Source organism: Pyrgilauda ruficollis, unplaced genomic scaffold, assembly GCF_017590135.1.
Source record: "Pyrgilauda ruficollis isolate IOZ18807 unplaced genomic scaffold, ASM1759013v1 scaffold23, whole genome shotgun sequence".
Lineage (NCBI taxonomy): Eukaryota > Metazoa > Chordata > Aves > Passeriformes > Passeridae > Pyrgilauda > Pyrgilauda ruficollis.
In genome coordinates this window covers 1,704,074-1,725,611 of record NW_024522539.1, presented here as the reverse complement: position 1 = coordinate 1,725,611, position 21,538 = coordinate 1,704,074, and the positions used below count along the sequence as shown (strand labels likewise).

At 46.3% G+C, this 21,538-nt stretch overlaps 1 protein-coding gene across 1 annotated transcript in view; it reads right to left on the bottom strand.

The window, feature by feature from the left end:
• IGDCC4 (immunoglobulin superfamily DCC subclass member 4) overlaps positions 1-21,538 on the bottom strand; it is an 83,313-nt gene that overhangs the window by 45,513 nt on the left and 16,262 nt on the right. Inside the window, exons 2-3 of the mRNA XM_041469186.1 lie at positions 7,476-7,805; positions 1,065-1,206 (exon numbers count right to left, since the gene is read on the bottom strand). Coding sequence (XP_041325120.1) covers positions 1,065-1,206; positions 7,476-7,805 — 472 coding nt within the window. The remainder of the gene's footprint in view (positions 1-1,064; positions 1,207-7,475; positions 7,806-21,538) is intronic.

The window sequence follows — 21,538 nt, the reverse complement described above, 5'->3', positions numbered from 1 at the left end:
AATTTTCAGGCTGCCTGTGATGAAAGCAATCTCTGAACAAGTAATTTCACAATATCCATCGAGCTGTCTCATTAAAAAGCCATTGTATCTATGACACACTTCTTCCAGCAATCCCTTATTTTCTGGGGTTTTTTTCCCTTCCTTTATTAATTTTTTTATCAACAGCCTCCTAAGAACTTTTAGTTGCCACACTCCAGATTCAAGGATATAAGTGGGTATTCTTATAGAAATAGCCACTGCTTCAAAAGTATTTCTAAACTTCCCCCCCAACACCTCCCTCTTTTCTCCCTCTTCTGCCACTTGGATTAACTTCCCCAGGAGGGAAACACCTCCTTCTGAAGAACAGAAAAGGAGTTTTTAAGAACTAAGGAACAATTCAGTTACTGATGTACCCTGCACAAGTGATGTCTACAGACAAACAGGCAGCCAGCTAATGGTTTATCCCCTCCTCTGTAACTGACTTTCATGAAGGAAAAAGTATCATGCTTCAAGACTCTCCTCTTTTATCCAGAAAAAGAAAATTCAGTGTCTTTTACTTGATGGTGTCTAAACATGGGAGTAAGACAAAGGGAAAGGCCTCCCATTAAAACCACAACCAAAATCAAAGAAATTCCACATAATGGAGTTCAGTTGGATATGCCCAGGTCAATACTCCTCACCCCAGGCCCCAATAACCCAAGGAATTCCATGTCATTTCACACAAGAGGACAAGCCAAAGCATTCCATGCCTTGCCATGCCCTGTCCTGGGCACACAGGCCTTTGCAGGGTGCAGGTTCTGTGCTGTAATAACTAGCACAGTATCAAGAGCTGTTTTTCCTTTGTGGTTTGAATATATGGGGGAAAGTTCATTTTATTTAGATGTTTATGGACCTTTCTTCCTCAGTCCCTTGAATACCTCCCCTTATATCACTTAGTTATCAGGTCCAAACCTGATATCTCTTCTCTATCACCTATCACCTCTCTGGTCATTCTACCATTTTATAGAATGATTTCCACATCCTAAATGGTCAGGTTTTGCTTTGCTCTTTTTCAAGCTGGCCCAAGAAAGCAAGCAGGGAATCACCTGGGCTCTGCTGGAACAGCTTCATGGTCCTTCTCCCAGGTGATGACAGGGGAGGGCAGCCCCTCGATCCGGCACTCAAACCGGGCCATGCCATTTTCTTCCACGGTCTGCGACTCCGGCTGCTGGAAAAAGCGTGATAATGCTGGGGAAAGAAGGGAAGGAAAGTTAATAACTCCGTGTTTCTGCTGAGAAATGCAAATCTGTTATGATGTATGAGCTAAGAGAAAGGCTTTTCTCTCCTGAAGACAGCCTGAAATGTAATTCCTCCTTTTCCTGTGCTCCTACAGACCCTCAGCAACCCTAACAACAGTAACTGAAAGGTTTCAATGTGTAAATTTGCTTCTTCCCTCATTTTCTACCTTAAGGCAACAGTGTGAGAGAAAGACAGGCAATTTGGCAGCTTCAGCAGTTACCTTCCTAAATTGCTTCCTTGTATGTTCACTTGCTCCATTTGGGAAGGACACAGAATGAGAAACAGAGGGGAAATGCCACAACCCCAGAGATGAGAATTTATCCCTTGCCTTGTAGCATTCCTGCAGTCACAGGAAATTAAAACAAGGCAAGAGGAAGAACAAGCCAGATGTCAAGTTACACAAAACAACTGCCCACAGACTGGCAGTGCTGGAGACCAGAGGCAGAGCCCATAAGAGTTTTGACCCTTCTTCTCCTACCTGCAAAAACCAACTTCATCCTATTCAAGCAGATGGGAGGCAGCCAAGGGGATCCAGACACCCTGCTAAGAGGAGGATGGATTTCATACATGTCAGGATACTTGTTTGCTCTCCAAGGCTCACCTCTCTCTACATATGTCTTTCCATAGTAAAGAGGCTGAACTGCTTTGGAGACAAAGCACTAAGGTTAGGAATTGCTCTTGGACCACAATCCAAGCTGCCTCATCTTCCAACCATTCCATGCACACAGCAAAACCCTGCAGCAGAAATCCTCCCCCAGGGCTGCCAGCATCTGTCCTACCAACAGCATAACCCGAAGGCATCTCAGTCACAGGCAGGGTTTTCAATATTTATGCAGGTTCCTGGATGGGGACAGAAAGCCCCCAGAAGAACTGGCTTCTGCTTTATCCATCTCTGTTAAACTGTCTTTGCTGTGAAACCCACCCTGCTGGACAAATCCATCCAACAATGCTCAACACAAGTGCCAGAAACCCCAAACGTGGAACAAGAAACATCAATTTCAGCCAAAAAACCACACTTGAATGCTGGGCTGAGCACAGCACTGTGCTCAGAAGGACCCTGAGTGATCTCCTGGCCCTCCAATACATATGTGCTTGTCTCACCACTGCTTTCCAAGAACATCCATCATTGCTTTGGATTTTGTAGGTCTCCAGACTTGAAGTTTTTCTTTGCATCTCTCACACACACAAACATCCATGCACACATATGCATGCCTTATTGCAGTGTGTGCTTGAGAAAGTATGCACAGTTGGGAAAATGAAATGCTTTTGCATGACCCATTTAACCTCGGCATATTCTCAGCTGTCATTAGTGTTTTTCTTTAATTTAAATACTTATCACATGTTTCAAGCAACTCATTGCTCTCCACAGCAGCTACAGACCAAATTCTCCCACCAGCTGTCTGCCACGTTTAGTTTTTCAATTCAATACAAATGGAAAGAAAAATGTTTTCCTGGACAAATTTGAAAAATACATTAATATGTAAGGCCTTAATTCAGCCAACTGCTTTAGTAACCTCAAATATACACTGCAGACCATTTCACCACAGAATAATTTTTACAAATTACAAAACCTTTTAAGCTCATGTTAATAAAACTTGCTGAATCCAAGAGTTTAAAAGAAAATCCATCAAATGTCAGTGCATATTCAGGATGGCATCACCAAAACAAGCTTCTCCTGACAGCAGATACCCTTAATCCTCTTTCCCATTATTCTCTTCTCATCCTACAGGTGTCAATGAGAATATGTTGGCAGGCTCTGGAGGGCCATGTACTCAGGAAGATCCTGATAGGAGGCAGGAATCCTAAAAAGTTAAATGTTTTAGCATTTCTGTTTCCTCCATCTCATGCAGTGTCACCAGTCTTTCTGCCGTTCATTATTAACTGACATCATCTTGGTGTACAAAAGGTGACAGAGCCTCCTGGGCTCCCTAGCTTACCAGGCAATAACTTGCCCTGGTTATTCCTGGCTATCACCTGCTAGACCTGGTCCTGCAAGCTCTAAATTCCCAGCTCAGAACCAAATCCTGCCCTTCACCTCCACCCAGCCCTATCTGCCCACTGTGAGTGGCTCTTCAAAAGCCAAGAAAAGCACTCCTGACAGAACCTCACTAGGATGTGGAGGAATGTGACCAAAGAGTGACCCTGATTAGGAAGCATGGTGTCCCTCTTGCTTGGAGCACACAGGAACAGCCATGCTTCCCAAGGGTTGTCACAGCTCCTGGCAAAGCCATGGCAGGCTGAAAGCTCCATGGGGGCTGGGGGTTCTACCATGGCAATGCACAGCAAACTGTCTCAGAGCTCTTCAGAGTGGGGTGGGCTTCAGAGGCTGAGCAGATCCATCATATTCCTTTCACAGCACGAGGTTAGGGACAGGGTGGACAGGGATGGCCTGGAAAAAATCACCCCTGCAAGCTCTGAAAGAAGCAGCCTGCAGAGTCCTCCGTGAAGGAGGGGACAGGGAACTTCAACTGGGATCTTTTGAGTACAGAAAGTAACACCAAATCAAAGCAAGAGAAGTGAAAAAGTTCCTTTGATGCAGAACTGAACAAGACCCCTGGCTGTCAGCCCTGAAAGGGTCAGACAGAGACAGACTTGCTGGCTGGGCTCATCATTGCTCCACAAACATCTGCACCAGCTTGGGGCCAACACCACAGCATGCTGTGATCCCTTGTGTTCCTCTTCTCTCATCCTCAGGAGCACCAGGGTGGAATGACAAGGCAGGACACGTACAGCACCTCTAGTGCAACTCAGAGCTGTGCTGCCAACAGCTGCTGCTGGAAGGAAAAAGAATCAGGCAAGGGAGGAGAGGACTGGAGAGCAGGTCCTGTCACTTGGACACGCTGCACGGACGTGCATGCAGGTCACAGCAAGTGCAGGACAGGCTCCAACACACTGCTCACCCTGGGGCCACAGGATCCTTGGAGGGGCTGTGCTCCTCCCACAAACAAATTCTGGGCAGAAGAATTCTACTGCTGCAGAAGTGCTGCAAAGTGAGAGGTTTTCCCACAGGGAGGCAGCGAAAGGAGATGCTTGAGGGGGAAAGGCAAACAAAGACGACACATACTCAACATTATTTTCAACTTCTCAGCTAAGGTTTAGCTTGCAAAGCCACCCTGAGCCACAAAACCTCCCAGCCCCGTTGCACTGATTATCCTGAACACCTTAATAAGCCACTCAGTAAAAATTACCCACTGCAGGTGAGAAGGTGAAGAGCATTTCAGCAAACTGCCCTCAGCGACAGCCGAAGCACGGGGCTCTGCACCTCCAGGAGTGGGGCAGGCAGCTCCCTCCCCACTGACATGTTAAACCCAGCTGGAGCCAAGCCGTGTGTGCCAAGGCTTTTAGCCTGAGCCCAGGGGTGACTGCAGGGTGGTGAAACACAGCACCCTCCCCCTCTCCCAGCAGCGTGATCCGTGCAGGAGGCTGTGGGCTTGGAAAGGCTGCCAGCCAGCAACACTACACCCCAGGCAGAAAATGCAGTCTATGCAAGGAATTCAGCCTTCTGAAAGGGGCTCGCTGCTCTCTCCCACAGCGCTTTGCCCCCAGACTCTCCGTGTGCTCGTCCTCTTTGTACCTTCTACAATTACTGGAGATATTTCCAAGGTGGGGGCAATATCAGCCCCCATTCAGATCTCATACACCACCCAAGCTACCCCTCTCTGAACGAGTCACCTCTGAACAGGCTGGGGGTGGAAGGGGAACATGCTAAGAAAGTCGTGGGAGCAATTTGCCACGGCCCCCCCGGCACAGCGCAGGCACAGCCAGCACAGCGCTCGTCTGCGGGGCCATATGGCAGCACAGGATTGCTCCTGCTCTCCACAGGAGCCAGCTCCCCACCTACCCAAAACAGCATCTAAATCCACATCTAAAGTCATGGATGGTCCAGAGCCTGTGCATTCATCTACACGAAGTTCTCCTGCCCAGCGTGGCTCTGCCTACAGTCCCTGGCCTTCACTCACCTATGCCCCTAATTCACAAAATAAATAGGATAAAATATATAAAATAAATCCTTAAAGTTAGAACAAATCCTAGTCTGCCATTTCTCAAATCCCCGACACGCAGGGCGCCACAGAGAAGACACAGTGTCCGTGTGGAGAGAGGATGATGAGAGATCCTGTGTGTTAATTCCTGCTGTGGCCTGTCCCTCCAGGTGCAGGAACACTCCAAACCTCCCCCGTGCTCCCTGCCAGCAGCCACGCGATGCTGGCCCGTTCCCTCCAGGCACAGCAAACGTCTTCATCTGACAGTCACAATTACTGTAATTTTCTACAACCTCCCTTGCACAAAATGTTTAAGCTAAATTAAAAGCTTTAACAAATCTTCATCAATGTATTTATTAACAGGTAGAAAGCTACACCTTCCCACAACTACAATAATTTCCATATGGGAGCACGTGGAGCTCAGGAAAACCTGCAAACCAAATGTATCAGCCTGGGCAGCTGCTTGTTTAACAGGCACACAGGAGCCCTCAGAGCCTTGCTCCTCCCCATATGCCATGGCCATCACTGCCACAGCCCTGCATGGGAACCCCATTCCAGGGAAGGAAAGGGCCTGCAGGTCAGAAGGAACAGCTCATGGCAGGAATAACACATCCCACCTGCTGAACAGGTTTTCTTCTACTGCCCTGTCCTGATTAGCAGTCCCCAAGGCAATCTGCACAAAGAATAAGTCCATCCACTCCATCCAGCTTTGGATAGACCGTGTTCAGTGGCAGAGGAAAAAATGAAAAAACCCAAGCCTTTACAATCCTCACTTGCTCCAGCTGAATGCTAATGGAGCAAGTGCTTTTGCCCAGCCCTCGGAACAAATCGAAGCGAGAGATGCATTTCATTAATCAATTCTCTCGCTGCTCCCTGCTCAGAAATGGATATGTTATGTCAGGTGCATGTGTGTGCCACGGAAGCAGCATTTTTCCTGTGCACATGGTAATAAAAGGAGACATAGGAGTACACACAAGGAAAATGTTCACCTGAAATTTCCCATTTCTGGGACAAACACTGAAGGGGATGGAGAGAGGCATCACCCATTTATGCTCCTCTGGAAAAATCCAGGAGGAGAGAAGGGCAATTTAAGTCAGCCTCCCCATTTTGAGATGTCTCCACTGCTCTAACTCATTAGACACCAAACAATAAACCCAGGACCATAAAAGAGACACAGCCCATTGCCACTGGGCAAGAGACACAGCACACACTTCAACATAAGTCACCCCTAAAAGGGAATAAATATATACTAACTCAGGCTGTCTGGGACTGAGGCAGGAGCACCTAAATAAATCCATCTGGACTAATGACAGCTCCTCCCAAACAATACCTGTGTGCAGGATCCCCGACCGCATGCTAAACATTTTCTGGGCAGAAAAGGAGGACATGTTGCAAAGGTCAAAGATTTTCCCCTCATCTGGCAAAGCTTCACCAGAGTTCTGGTTTCTACAGCACAGTGCTCACAGACTGAAACACTCACTTGGCCAAACCTGGATGGCCCTGTCTGGGGTACCAGAGCCTAAAAACATCCCAATGTAAAAGGGGTGTCAGGACATCATCTCTGCACCTTCACCCCCCACAACTCCCATGGTGTGCCTATGCAGCTGTTTTTAGCAACATTTAACATACACAAGTCACTGTACTAGAGAGAAGTGTTACTGTATTTGCATTATTTTCTAGCCTCACCTATTTGGCAGGTCAAGGAATCATTTATTTGCACTCACTTAAAATAGCCCCCAGGAGCCAAGCCTGAACAGAAAGGAATTTTATTCTTGAACTCTGGGCAGAGATTCAGCAGTTCAGATCTTGGAGTGTCCTCCTCGATCCAAACAAAAACTGCCCTGAAGAACCCTTTCTTTCATCTCTTCCATACAAAGAGATATTCACCCCAGAAGCTGCCACAGCCAGACCCTCCCACAGTCACCTCTCCAAGCACAGGGTGCTGCACTCCAGGCTCTGAAGTTCTCTGCAAAAACAAGCACTGTCTTTTGGAGAGAGGAGGGTCCTGTTTTTAATTCATAGCTCATGGCACTTACCTCAGAGAGTTACACAGGATGTTAACAGTGGGATAACAGTAAGACACCACTGCTTATTTGTGGCCTATTCCCAGTTTCATCTATACATCATTATTATGATTTTATTTCAGACATTTTATCTCAAGCTCCTGGGGAAGCAGATTTCTGTGTAAGTACCAGGAGGGGAAGGAAAGCAAATTAACAAAACCCCCAGAACACTTACTTGAAAATCTGACTGCAGCTGTTTGACTGGTGACAGTCCCTAGGGAGGTGTGAGACACGCAGGAGTAATTGCCCTCAGCACCATCCCTCTCAGGATATTTACTGTCCTTTGCCACAGCCTGGGATGAGATGAAGAGCGATCCATTTGGAAGCACATGGAGATGTTCTTGCTCCACTAATGGAAACCCATTCTTCTTCCATGTGATATTGATCACTTGCTCAACAGGGGTCAGGTTACAGTCCAAAATCACCACTTGGTTTGGCTCCAGTATCACCTTTGCAGGACCAGCACTACAGCTCAGCTCCAGAGAGTCCCCTTCTGACAGCCTCCCTGCAAAGAAAAGACAGTGTTGCAGTGGGGGTTACTTTCCTTGATTTAATCACATCCCAGTTTTACACAGTGAAGGAACCATGGCTGGAGGTACCTGGTGAAATTCAGCCCTGTTGGGAGACCAGCACAGTCCATGACTCCTGTGCACTGCATTCTCCATCCCCCATTACTATGGCTGTACAACCTGCACCATTTCTGCCATTCTCAATGGGCCCAGCAGCCACCCCTGCTGTCCACATTTGTTTCCATGCTGGATTCAAGCAGAAAGCAGCTGGAAGAAGGTGAAGAGGTGGTAACAGTAAGAGCAAGCACAAAAGATGCAGTAACGGTCCCAACCTTCCATGGCTGCCTGTGGCAGGCTGCCCTCTCACCTGCACATCAGAGCCTCCTCCAAGGCTAATAAACGAGACAATTAAGTGCAAGGAAAAGTATCCAAGCCCCATGTGGCACTCCAATGCCAATGACCACAACCTAGTTAGAGCAGCTCTCCCTCTTACTGGCAGTCCAGCTCAAGTCCAGCTGGGAAAGCAGCAACTCCCACTGATGTTCATGTTCTGGGAAACACATTTCAAAGGAAAGACAATAAAAGAACAGTTAAAAACATGACCTGCTGTCTCTGAGCACTTTATCCCATATAGGTGAATCCAGAGTGAGAGGGGATGGATGCATTTTCCGCACTAGAAAAGGATATTCCAATTGTTAGCAGACAGTACCCAGCACGTGCCCTTAGGCAACCTTCCTGCAGCAGCCGGAGGCCAGAGCAGTGACCAGCAACAAGCTCAGCTGAACAGATCTTGGTCTGGCCAACTTCCAAACCCACGTACTGGAGGGGGCTCCACCTCTGAAACAATGCTCAGCATTTCCTACAAGAATATTGCCATTAATAAAATGCATTTGCCGTTAGAGTTCTCCAGAGACACTAAGTCAATGTTAGCTGGCAGCGCTGCTTCCACACACCAGCAATTTCAATCTCTGCTGTGCTCAAACCATCACCATCCACTCTTTTTATGGCTCTGCTCCAAATTATTTTGTCACTGCTCCAATCAGAAATGTTTCCTGCCTCTATAACAAGTTTATCAACACTGGATATGAACCACATGGCTCCCTGCCCGTCTCCTATCGCAGAAGGCTACAGATTAATTTTATAGGAATTCAAACACCCTATTAAACCTGCTACTACCTACTGCTGATAAAAGGGCTGCACTTTAAAAAGAGTGTGTGTTAAGCATGCAATTAGGGGCAATGACACGCAAAATTACATATGCAGGGAGATGGAATTATTTCAAGGCGTGTGCTGGAAACCGCAGGTGCCCCTGGAAGGAAGGGCCTAACCCTGTCCCCATGTGTGGCCAATTTGGTGCCCATGAGGACGGGAACTTGTCAGGTTTGTCACTGCTGCTGGGTTCTACAACGACCACTGAGAACTTGGTGTTGGCCAGCTCTGTCCCTTCAGTGACAAGGAGGCCACACAAGAACCCTGCCTGCTGATTGCCATTGTTATGGGACAGAACAGACCCTCCTCTGTCACCTTCACTGGGACATCCAGGGGGCAATCTCCCAAAGACGAATTCAGCAGGATACAGAGATGCCCGTGTCACAGTCAGCACAACAGCCAGGCACTGTACTCCATGACAAAGGGGCAGCCACTGCCACCACAGAGCTGCCTGCAAGTCTCTGGATTTGGGTTTTCCCACATGGATGCTTCCACCATGCTGCTATCGCAGACTCTGAAGGGAGAAAGCACAAGCAGAAGCAGCAGACATCCCTGAGCTCCAGTGTGTACATACCACAATAGAATTCCTAGATTTGTAAGCCAGCACAGCCCTGGCAGGTCCAGGTCAGGCAAATGTCACCAAGTGCCCTCCTGTAGGGGAATTCTGCCCTTTCACATCTCCTACGGCAGATTGGTCCTTTGAGGATTGCAACAAGCTACAGAACTCAGTGGTTCCCCAGGATAATAGATGGTTCCCAGGGGAACATGAAGCTGAAAGGCTGCCCTGGATGTACTGGAAAGACACTGCTTCTGGAAGCCTTCCATGCAAGACAGCTGCTACTAAAAAACTGTACAAGTAATGAGAAATTTAGTGCACCAAAGAGCTGTGCAGGTGACATGGACAAGCATAGGAGAGGGTTAACAGCTGGAGAAAACTCATCTGAGCTCAGGACAGGAGTCATGCTCACATGCTGTCATGAGAACCCCCATCCCTGAGAATCCTCATCCATGGAGGAGCAGTGGCACAGACACTTCTCTGAAGGGATGTCCCTGTAGCAGCTGCTGCTGGCAGCATGTCACCAGGGCTCAGGCAGCCTGTGTGTACACAGCACCTCTGTGGAGGCAGGGCTGCTATGGCAAAGGCTGAGCTGAATGATGCAGAGCTTATTCCAAAAGACTTGAAACTTTGTTGGATAAAGTCTTCATTCTTTGCCTTTTCTTACATTTGTCATCTTTAGAAGCTCCTGTTCATCACTTGGGAAAACAGCCTGTATATCTGTCCTATTTTCTAGTTTCTTCAGACAGCAATTAGAATGGCATTTTGCTGAAAATACTCCTCCTCTTCCAAAGGTGAAGTGCAAGGGGACAGCCAGGAATAGAGAAGGGATCTGCAGTGCAGCATCCCACAGTAAGAAGCAATTATCAGCCTCTCAAACTTCAACTCCTTAAAAAGTCAACTCAACCTGCTTGTAGCAGAATAAGAACAGAACATACTTTCCATCCCAGAAAAATTAAGTATTTGCTTTTCAAAAACATGTAGTGATGTTTGTATATCCCCAAATTACCCAGTTCTTTTCCCCAAAGTCAAAATCTATCAGGATCCAAGCTTCTGCTTGGTTGGTCAAACATGTGTGACCGCCCCCTCCTTGTTTATTATTTACGCAGCCTGCTGGGAAGGCCTCCAGCTGAGCAAATGAAGCTCCCACCCAACACCAGACTGCTCTGACCTGTCCCGAATCATCCAGTCCTCCTTCCTGCCCTTTTGGCCCCAAAATACTGCAAGTTTTTGGTGACAAGCCATTTGCACATACAGAGGTTGAGCAGCAGGGTCCAGAGTGCAGACCTGGCATTGCAAAAAGCCCCAGTATGACTTTTGTCCCGAGATGTTCAAAGAAATGCATAAACACTCCCTGATTAAGGAAAAAATACCTTCCAGGCTCTGGAAACATAGGAGGAGGTCTGGTTCAAAACACCGCACTAAATTAGCAAGCCTGACAATGAGATAAAAGCCCCTTCAAGGGAAGGGATCAGAAGAGAGTAAAATTAGTCCAAGTGAGATCAAAGACAAATGAAATCAGGAATGTTAAGTGCTTACAGAAGCTGCTGACTATTTCTAACCTCTATTCTTCATCCTGTAGTGACAGAAATGGATAGGACCCTGGTTAAGCACAGAGCCACGTGCTCGTGCAGCCTCCTGCTCACCTCCACCCTCTTACCTGCCAGAGGTGATGCTGTAATGAATGAAGTCAAGGTGAGCTTCCAAGATAGGAGCCAGAAGGGCTTTTTACACATCAGTCCTAGGCAGGTGTTCCAGCTACAGACCTATGCTTTGGAGCCGAACAGCTTTTTGCTTTTGACTCCTGCTGGAAGTAGTTTCAGTGCTGAGCTATTCCAAGGTGGGCAGTAATGGCTTTCTCATAAATGTATGTGCAAGTACACACTCACATGTAGATGCATATGACATACTTGTGCATTCACATACAGAGTTCTGGGGGAATGCAGATATATTCAAACACAGAGAATGCTCTGGAATGGAGGGACTTTGATGTAGCAAGTTAAAAGCATTTTGTTCCCATGAAAATTATATTTTCTGACCCAGGCTCTGCAGGGTTTTTTCACCCTCCCCTGTGTTGCTAACCCCTAGGCTATATTGTGCATAAAAACAGCCCAGGAGAAAATGTTCTTTTTCTCCCATCTATTTCCTCACTTCCATCAGCCATCCATCCACCTCCGGCATCCAGGCCCAGTGAAGTAAATTAAAAAGTCTCCTGTTGAGTGGCATAAAAAACCAGGGTGTTTCAAATGAACAAAGGTCATCAAATCTTCAAGGCACAAAGCTGTCCTCTGCCCTCCATGGGAGCACAGCCCCTGCCAGCCTGAGTTCAGATCCAAGGCAGGCATCTGAAAATCCACATTAAACCGGCCAACAACCCTTCCCCAGTCGCACATCTCAGCATCCAGCCAAACCCCACTCCTATTATTTCCTCTCCCCAACATCAAAGGGAGGCAGGAATAGCCCAATGTACCACTGAGTAAAGGGGAAAAAGAATGGATTCTGTTAGGTTTTAATTTCAAATCTATAACTAAGCAGGTGAAGTGTAAGCGAGCAACACAGCAAGGTCTGACAGATTGCTGACAATGCAATTGCTTGGGCAGAGGTGAGACCCTCACAGCAGTGGTTTTACATCCAGGACATGCAGTACTCCAAACCCATGGAGTTGGGAGCTTTCACTCCACAACTAAGAACAGCACAAATCCCCACTTGTATCCTTGCACATAAGGCTATTTCCCTTCCCTTCCCTGAGGTTTAACCACTTAAATCAAGGTGGAAAAACCTAGACAAGGGAGAAGCTTGTTCTGGTGAAATTTTGGCTATCGTTAGTAAACATGTCCTTGAGCTCTGCTACACAGCACAAGCAAATAAAAGGTTACTGTTCAACAGGAGACAAATGGCTTTGTGCAGAGGAGAACGAGTCGTGGTTTAGTAATTACTGTGAAAACAAAACATTCAGGCATAAACCAAAAGAGATTTAGTGCACTGGCATATCTGTTCCTTTTCTAGCACAGCTGAAATCACCTGATCCACAACCCCTGAGTAAGGCCCGTAAGCACATCTCCATCAATTCTATCTTCTCTTCAAGAAACTCATTCAGCTGGGGAAAGCCAAAGACATTTAGGCACACACAAGATCCCAAGGCACAACCACTCCTACAAACCCCAGCCCACTCAACAATTCCAAGGCTCAGACATTCACCTCAAGGCAGGGGAGGCCCATCTTTAGCATAGCTGAGTGAGGCCGTGGGAGCAGCTCAAGGACACCCAGCCCAAAGCAGCCAAACCACTGACAGCCTCCAGTGCCTTCCTGCGAAACCCCTCAACACTCCCAGCCCAAAACAAAGAGAGCTGAGCCAAGCCAGACAGGACCCATTACGGCACAGGCCTTGGGAGATTAATACTTCACAGAGAGCAAAGTACAAGGGTTTCTAATCTGACACACTTCCAGAGCTGACATCACTTCTAGTTCTTGGCAGCCAGAGATTTTCCTGGGGAGCTGCTGTTGTGCTGCAGGTCCCACAGCCTGGAGCCTGGCCAGCATGTTTCCTATTCCACACACATCTGGCACTTTGAAACTGGCTTGTGCACCTTGCAGAGATCCAGCCAAAGAAAACCTTCCCAGGAGCAAGAAAGTGGCTCAGGCAAGGAGAGCAGAGTGCTCGGTTGTTGTGTGTGTTCTGTGGGGTATCAGGCAGTAAGAGAAAAGGGCTCCTCTCTCCCCTCCACATCCCACAGGAGGTGGCAGGAATTCAAACTGCATTTGAGCCTCTGCACTGTCGCCTGCCTTAATTTATGTATTTATTTTGGATGTTGAACTCGTGGAACTCAACAGCACAATTAATCTTATTTAATTGGGAGCGAATAGCACTGAAGAAAAGTGAAGTTACTCCTTCCAAAGGGTTTTCCTACCCCTCAGCAAGCCAACTACTGTGCCATTGTTCTGCTTAATGTAACCTTCTGCCGATGCTCTTGAGAGGCTCTTAGGAGCTGAAGAAAATCTTTACGTTCCCATTGTCTAATTCAAAGAGTGACTATACTTCAGTGTGTCCCCATTAAAGACACACAAAGCTCTCTTTCTTCTTGGAAACTTTATGCATTGACAATTACAAGTCAATAGCTTGGTCTCAGTCTGTTTTTAGGGCAATTGCACTTGGCAAGTGGTGACCCAGAAAGAAATCTGGACTAAGGTCTCCGACAGTCTGCATGCTGGGTGCTCGGCAACACCAGCACTGAAAGCAGAACTGGAAGAGCTCTGGGCTTGGAGCACCCCACTCCCATGATCTCTACAGAATGGGAGGCTGAAAGAGGAGCTGGACACCTAAATCCCCTTGTGCATCACTTGTTCAGCCTCCCCACGGCCCAATAAAATAGAAAACATTCTTCCACTAAACTGTAAGGAGGCCTGCGAGACAGAAGGGTCAAGATCCCTACATTCCCTACTTAGTTACCAGATGTTACTGGAACTTTCCACCTTGTAATAGCAATAGGAATAAGAAAGTTACACCTTCAACACCCATTAAGCCTCTCTGGAACAGAAGGCTCCTAAAACTAATCTCCAGAGCTGCTGAAAAGACCATTTTATTAACACTTGATATCCAGGCACAGCAGAGCAGTTCCAGTGCTGAGCAGTGCTCACCAGTGGGAAGCCAACCTTATCCTAATTCTGCATATAAGCAACCTGGATGGTTTATTTAATAATGCAGCATCTCCCACTGCTGCAGGAGTATTTATCCAGCTGGCAGCAAGGGACTCTCAGATCATCCCCTGTCACTAAGCTGATCCCAGCCTTTCATGAGCAGCTGGGTGCCAGCCCGGCACTGCAGGCAGCAAGAGGCGGCATGTGGAGAGTGTCACATTGTCCCCACATCAAGGGGCTGGGTAGGAGGCCGTGCCAAGAGCAATCCCCTCACACCCTGCACACATCCAGCTGCAGCCATGGTGTATGTACAGTGTCCTGGTCACTCCCCAGCTTGGGCATGTGTGTACATTGGTGGCCCTCAAGTCCTGGCACATATCCGGACCCTGAATAAGCACTGTCAGGAAAAGTTGGAGCATGCAACTCTCCCCAGTGCTGGGCATGAGCCTCTGGCCTTTGTCCTGTTCAAATCCCCAGTTCAAAACAAAAGAGCAGAAGGGATGGCATGAAAGAAACATCTAAAACACATGCAATGCTGTTTATGGGTCATACCCAGAAAGAACGATATCATCTAAAGCTGTAATTACAGTAAACAGATGTGCTGGCTTGGGCTGGGATTGAATTAATTTTTTTCTCATGGGGAAGTAAATACCTTTGTGTATAAATGCAACATACACCAAGGAAACACCAAAGAAATAGAACAGCTGAAAAGGTCTCCATGGAAGTATTTCTGAAGATGCTCCTAACACTGAAGTCAACTGAAGCTGTTCATTTCAGCCACCCAAGACCACGAAAGCCACCAACCGACACAGCCCTGGAAACTCCAACCTAGTAAAATGCCAGCCAATTTCTAGAAAGGACTAAGTGCTCTCCTGCTTCCACAGAAGCATCAGATTTGCACAAATATCTGTCTACAGATGATGCTTAACAGATAGGAACAAATACCACACCAGCTCTCAAGACTGAGTTCCTTCTCATTGAGATGTGTGTTATTCTGATGTATCTCCTGTAACAAGTGGTCCAGAAAGATGAAACAAATCAATAGCAGTAATAATTTATTCATTGTGTTGAATTGTCAATGGCAATTATAACAGTAAAGTGCTTGACTTTCACAAAGGTTAAGCGTTCGCATTTCTCCCCTCTGACCCCAGAAAGGTTTCTGAAGGCAAAGGAAGCCCACAATTTCAAAATCCAGATTTGCTAAACTCAGCCTTTTTCAGGTATTCTCCCCAAGGTGTCTCACAGTGGAGCAGGGAGAGGTGCCCCATGTAGAGCAATATAAATGTGAGCCTCCCTTGCACTGAAGGATGCTCGAGGTGCCGAAGTGACTGAAACACTAAAATCCCTGAAAGCCTCTTCACAATCCCACACTGCCTAATCCGGGGAGGACTGAGCTGTGCCTTTCCCAGCCACTCCACACCCACAGCACAGAGCACCAAACCTCAGGCTTCGCTCGACAAACATCTCAAAGGCAATATCTATCTCCTGGCCCTCATTTTTCCCCTCTTAAAAAGCCAGTGAGGAATGCTGAGACGATCCGTGCAGAAGCTGCTGCAAGCACGGGATGCATGGGGAACTCAGGACAGAGCCCTGGGTTTGCATTCAGAGATTTACAGTGTGGAGGCACATTAAAATTACAAGCTTGAACAAGCACACTGGAACAATAACACATCACAGTCCTGTAATTGGGCCCTGAAATACACTTAGTGAAAAATACAGACCAGCTGCAATGCTGGAAATGCTCCTAATGCAATTCAAGGTAATTATTGGTAACAGACCATCAAACAAGTGCATTAATATGCTCTGATCAGAGAGAGAATCAGATGGACAGTCTGGCACAGCAGCTTGTACCTGCAAATTATGTAAATGATTTGAAAGAGCAAAGCCCCAAAGCCCTAGAAACACTAACTCTAATGAAAGTTATTAAATGCTATTTTTGTTATCTGCTGGTGTTAACATCAGAAGGCCCATTTGCTGCAGTGACTGTAATTGTGCTGCTGAGGGTCCAGGCTGAATAAGCCTGAGATTTGTAGACTAAAACAACTGCCTTGGATTTGCATGATCTCACCGACACCCGTTTAAACACATAATGACTTCCTGCACTTTTCACTTATGTTGGAAAGGAAACCCAGTTATTTCGCTTTTGCGTGATGCAGATTTTACTTCATCACACACACTTTATCTGCAAAGGACATAGAGGAGTCTGAAAGAAGATCTCCTGTTACAACATTACCTATTTTTATACTTCAACTGTTTCAGTTTAGCATACTTTTAGGATACACTTTCATCTCTTCATGCCTGAGAAAGCTAAAAGAATGCAGTATGATACTAGCTTCACTATCATCCCTCTTGGGAATAGTCACTTAACCAGAAACTAATATTGCCAAATATATACAAAAAATCCTTCACCTGTGGGCTACAGTTTAAGAGTGTTTTGTAGCTCTTCCCCCCTGGGTTAATGGCTTTGCATATTCCAAAGATACAAATATAAATACATTAAATTGAAAAATGTTCAGTTGCAACAGTGAATATTTTATCAGTCAAGTTCTCACCACCTGACAGTATTTAAAAAAAAAAAAAAAAAAAAAAAAAGGCAGCATACCCAATGCTAAACCTTGGGAAAAGTTGAAGAGGAATGAAACAGTGTCCCCACTCCAAGTCCGAATCCAGCAGCCAAATTTCCCAGCTAATACACCCTGTCCTCTCTACCAGACAATTCTTTAGCCTTTGTAACTCAAAATTTTACACACAAAATGCAGTGTATAGCTGTGGATCAAGCAGACAGAGCCCACCCTGCTTCTCCCTCATTTTAAAGACCGCCAGAAACTTGGGCTATACTTCACAATTTCAAAATAAACATACCACCTGTAATCTTATTTCCTTTTTTTTTTCACATTGCAAGACATGCACACTTCCAGCTTTAATGGTGCACCCAAAGACTCATTCACCTCCAGTGAGAGTCAGGGGCACCTCCATTGAATTTCATGGCCTGGTTCACTGTCCATCTTGCTTCCCAGCATGTCAGGTGTGTTGCATGTCACCAAGGACAGCAGGAAAGCTCAGCAGCAAAGGAAAGAGGAAGAGTATGTTACAGAGAAAGGACAGAAGTCCTTTGACTCTGCCCTGGCTTGGGTGTACAAGGCTTGTGCTTGGAGTGCCAGCTCGGCCCCAGAGCCCCAACTCGCCCACCCTGGCTCTCTGCAAAGGAGGCAGGAGTGGCAGCAGCTGCTGTAATTTATTAGTTGTGTCTGTTCACGCTCACCAGCCCTCCCCAGGACGCACGGCTCCAATCGCAGCCAGACGGAAACGGCGAGTGTGACTCCAGGCAGCGGGAAAAACACTTCTCCATCACGTGTGCTCTCCCCTTCACGGGCTCCACTTCCAGTTGTCTTGCCTGTCATTAAAAGGAACTTACAACCTGCTGCTGAACGATGTAGTGTAATCAATACAAACAGCCACAAGATCCCCTGGAAAGGACGTGGGAGCCCTGCTCAGCAGCGATATTTATGAGCGCAGGATCCCACAGATCAGAGCAGTCCCAACTCTCCTGAGTATTTCCACTATTTACACTGAGATCAGAAAATTAAAATGATATTTTACGCTTAATGGTTTGAACAAGACCTGTGAAGTCCTTCTCTCGGTCCCATTTACAACACAAACGCCAATGACAGAGCAGCAGATGGTCAGAAACACTCCCCTAGAATATTCAGGCGATTCAACTTGAATCTGTGCCCAAATCATTTAACTTTAATGGATTCTTTCATTAACAACCAAAGAAAGGGAATATGGTTGCCAGGACATTAAAATCACTTTTTCAATTATACTGTTATAAAATCGAACAAATTAGCTGTAATTCTTAGCTGAAGCTTAAATGGAAGCATGACTTTATGAAAGAAATTAAAATTGATTTGGATTAGTGGGCATCAAGGGCTTTTTAAAAATTAACAAGATTCTTATGACTTCATAGCATGGATGGATTAGCTGGAGGTTTTGCTGCCCTGTGCTTGCTACCTGCCAAAGCATGGCAGCTGGCTTCACAGCATTTGTTACAGCAGGGTTTAATTAGACTGAGGGGAGAGAACACAAGGATTGAAGCTGGAAACAAAGTTCTAGAGAAGCAGGGTGGTGTCTGAATTCACTTTTGGACCCAGCCCAGCAGAGTCTTGCTAGAACTCAGGGAAATCATAACCTCTAAGCTTTAGCAGGACAAGGTCTATAGGCTGTAAGTGTTTAGCTTGGGATGGGCTTGCAAAACTGTACTGGATGCTTTACAAACACACACCAAAAAAAAATCAAGCCCAAGATGTCTGCTGTAAAGAACACTTTAAAGAACTTTAATGCAGGCTAGTGAAAAAAAAAAAAAAAGGAAAAAAAAAAAAAGAAAGATCCAACATACCACAAAAACCCAGAGCAGGTAAGGATTAACAATGGGACCAGCAGAAAGAGCAATTCAAAAACGAAACAGGAACTGTAACACTGGGCACCAGGATGCAAGCTACCTACAACACAGAGCAATGGGGTCACACTAGGAAGAAAAATGCCCTTTATATTGTATAATATGAACTTAATGAAAGAGACCTTCACTGAAGACAACTTGCACTGATCTTAAAGACCAGGAACCCTAAGATGTACTTTAGAGAGCTATCCCCCTGCCAGGGAAGGGAGTGATTTGGAACTGTTGCCCAGAAAAAAGAGACTGAAACCAAGCTGGAGACTTTTATACCTGCACTGGACAAAACCTTTTAACATTTATTTATTTAAAAAAAAAAAAAGAGAAAAGAAAAAAGCAAAAAGGCACTAGTGGGAGCAATCCTGTTTTCACCCCTGCGAGCTGGACGGGATGTTCCAGCGCTCAGGCTCCACCCTGAACAGCTCCAGGATGATGCACTGCTGAGAGCACCTGCCAGCTGGCACAACTGCCTCTCTGTAAGGTAAATGCAGCAGAACATTTCAAAACCATTTTCATGAAATCTTGCAACACAAAGCACTTTAGATGACTCCCCTTTACGAGTCAGCATTTCATATTTAGTTATTTCTGCTCTTTATTGCAACACAGCCGGTGGCAATTTGCATCAGTAAAAGCTAGCTGGAAAAGTTAATCTTTCTTTGGACAATCCTGAATATTACTGCTTTGCCATAATCCTGCTGGTTTGTCACCCTGTATCTGGCTTTCAGATATGCCCAGAGTAATGTTCTCCAATAAATCAAGAAGAGCTTTACCCTTTGAACCAAGCTTTGAATTGTAACCGCTGTGGGTCTCCATGTGCTTGTTAGCAGGTCTTGTATTTAAGAAAACAGAAGAACACATTTTAATCCAGAACCTTTCAAGATCCATGTGTCTTTGAGTTCTTTTAATGATTTAAAAATCAGGCCACCCACTGGTTTTCTGTTAGAACTAATGGCAAGATTTGGCCTAGTAGGGTGGCAACTATGCACACATAACACACACAACCAAGACCTTTATCTCATCTAGGGCAGCGATCTGAAAAGCCTGGAGTTTGTAAGAAAGGAGACCCCTGGATGAGACTGTCACTGAGAGTGGTCTCTTTGCAGGGCAAAATGGGCTTCTGCAAACCAATGTTTTAGGCTGAAGATGACTTTTACTTTTGCACCACTGCAATGGCACAAGAGCAGGCACATCAAATTCAGGTGCTTCTGCTGAACGGGGATAGGGAAATGCCAGGGTAGGGAATGGTAATGTCCAGTCAAGAGCGTAGGAGCTTCCCAACCCAAACTGTCTGACCCCACCAAGCAGCACAGACAGCAACTGTACCTGTAAATCTGGCCTCCAGGCTCACATTACTCCCACGCAGGAGCAGGTAGAGGAACTGCCACTTCTCACCACACTGTAGGTATCAGCATCTCTGTCCATGAACTGTGGGTTAGAAGTACCTACAGGGACTTCTGAATATCCATTTTGACTTGTCTACCAGAAGAAGCTTATTATTATCATAATTATTAGTAACAATTATACAACTATTATATATGTTAATATATGTCAACAGAATAAGAATATTAATATATTCTCTACAGGGTATTTCGCAGAATTAATGAGACCTCATAATGAGCCTAACCTCTCTGACACCTTGCTGATACTTATTTCTAAGAAAGCTACTAAATTCAGTGTGCATCTGCTCCAGCATTGAACTGGCTTGCAACTCAACTCGATATCTGTAGCTGAAAAGGACATGAATGCTGATAAAGGGAGGTTTTTGCCTTGCTGGGGGCAGTGATGGAAGAGGCAGATGTACATTTACTCCTGTTGCCTTTGTTATCAATCTGGTTCCCTCTACTACAGGGAGCTCTGAGCAGCCAAGTCTTAAATCACCCCAGCTCCTGCTGCAGTGAATGGCAGCAAGTCTCCCCAAGAGCTCTCTGCCATTGACACATCAATTCAAGCACATCACGGGGCTGTCTCTATCTCCAGTCCCAATTCCTCCCCAAGACCTTCAAAGTCAGCTCCAGCAAGGCTGAGGCTGCTGCTCACAACACTGTTTTCCTTATGGTCTTTGCTGGCACGGAGGGCTTCCCACCCTCTGACACCTTCCCAGCATGCTCAGGTGCCATGGAAAGGGAAGTAAGCACTCTGCCATGCACTGGGAAAGAAACCACAGGGCAGTCCTACAGTCAGTGAAACGTGCCCTCAGCATCCTCAGAGCCAGGTACAGTGGTACACCCAGGGGCACACAAGGCACCCCTTGTGTTCATTTGCATGCTACTGCCTGTATAAGCTGAGATTCAGGAACAACAGGTAACTCATTTCAGCAGCAGATCCTAAAAGCCCTAATTCTCTGGTAGTGAATTCAGCAGCAAAATTCCCACAGAGAGGAGGATTTAGCCCTCCAGAAGTCCAAAACAAAAGCAGCATCTGTGAGTCACCCATGAGACCCACAGCAACAACAGTGTAAAAATTACATTCACATGGACTTGATGCTACTCATGGAAAACAACTCTGAAGCCTTTGTGCTGGCAGACCCCACCTCTGGACACTCTTCTTCCCCTCTTTTGTTCTTTAAAGGACATTTGCATGGAAACAAGAGCCCCGTTTCTCATCTGCTCATCTTGTCCTGCTGTCTGCTCTTCCCTAACAGAGGACAGACTTTTCAGAGAGGCTGTTTTCAGGCAAATAGCCTGTAATGGCAGAAGAACAGAGCACATGAGCACCTCCCAGAGCCAGAGTGCCAGTACCAAGCCAGGGATACCCCTGTGCACAGGCAGCCTCTCACCCTTTTGGTGATGAAAGCTGTTGGGTACACGGCAAGAGTTCACTGGGAGATTTTCAGAGCACCTTCCATGGAAAACAAGTCTCTTACTTCAAGACCATGCTGA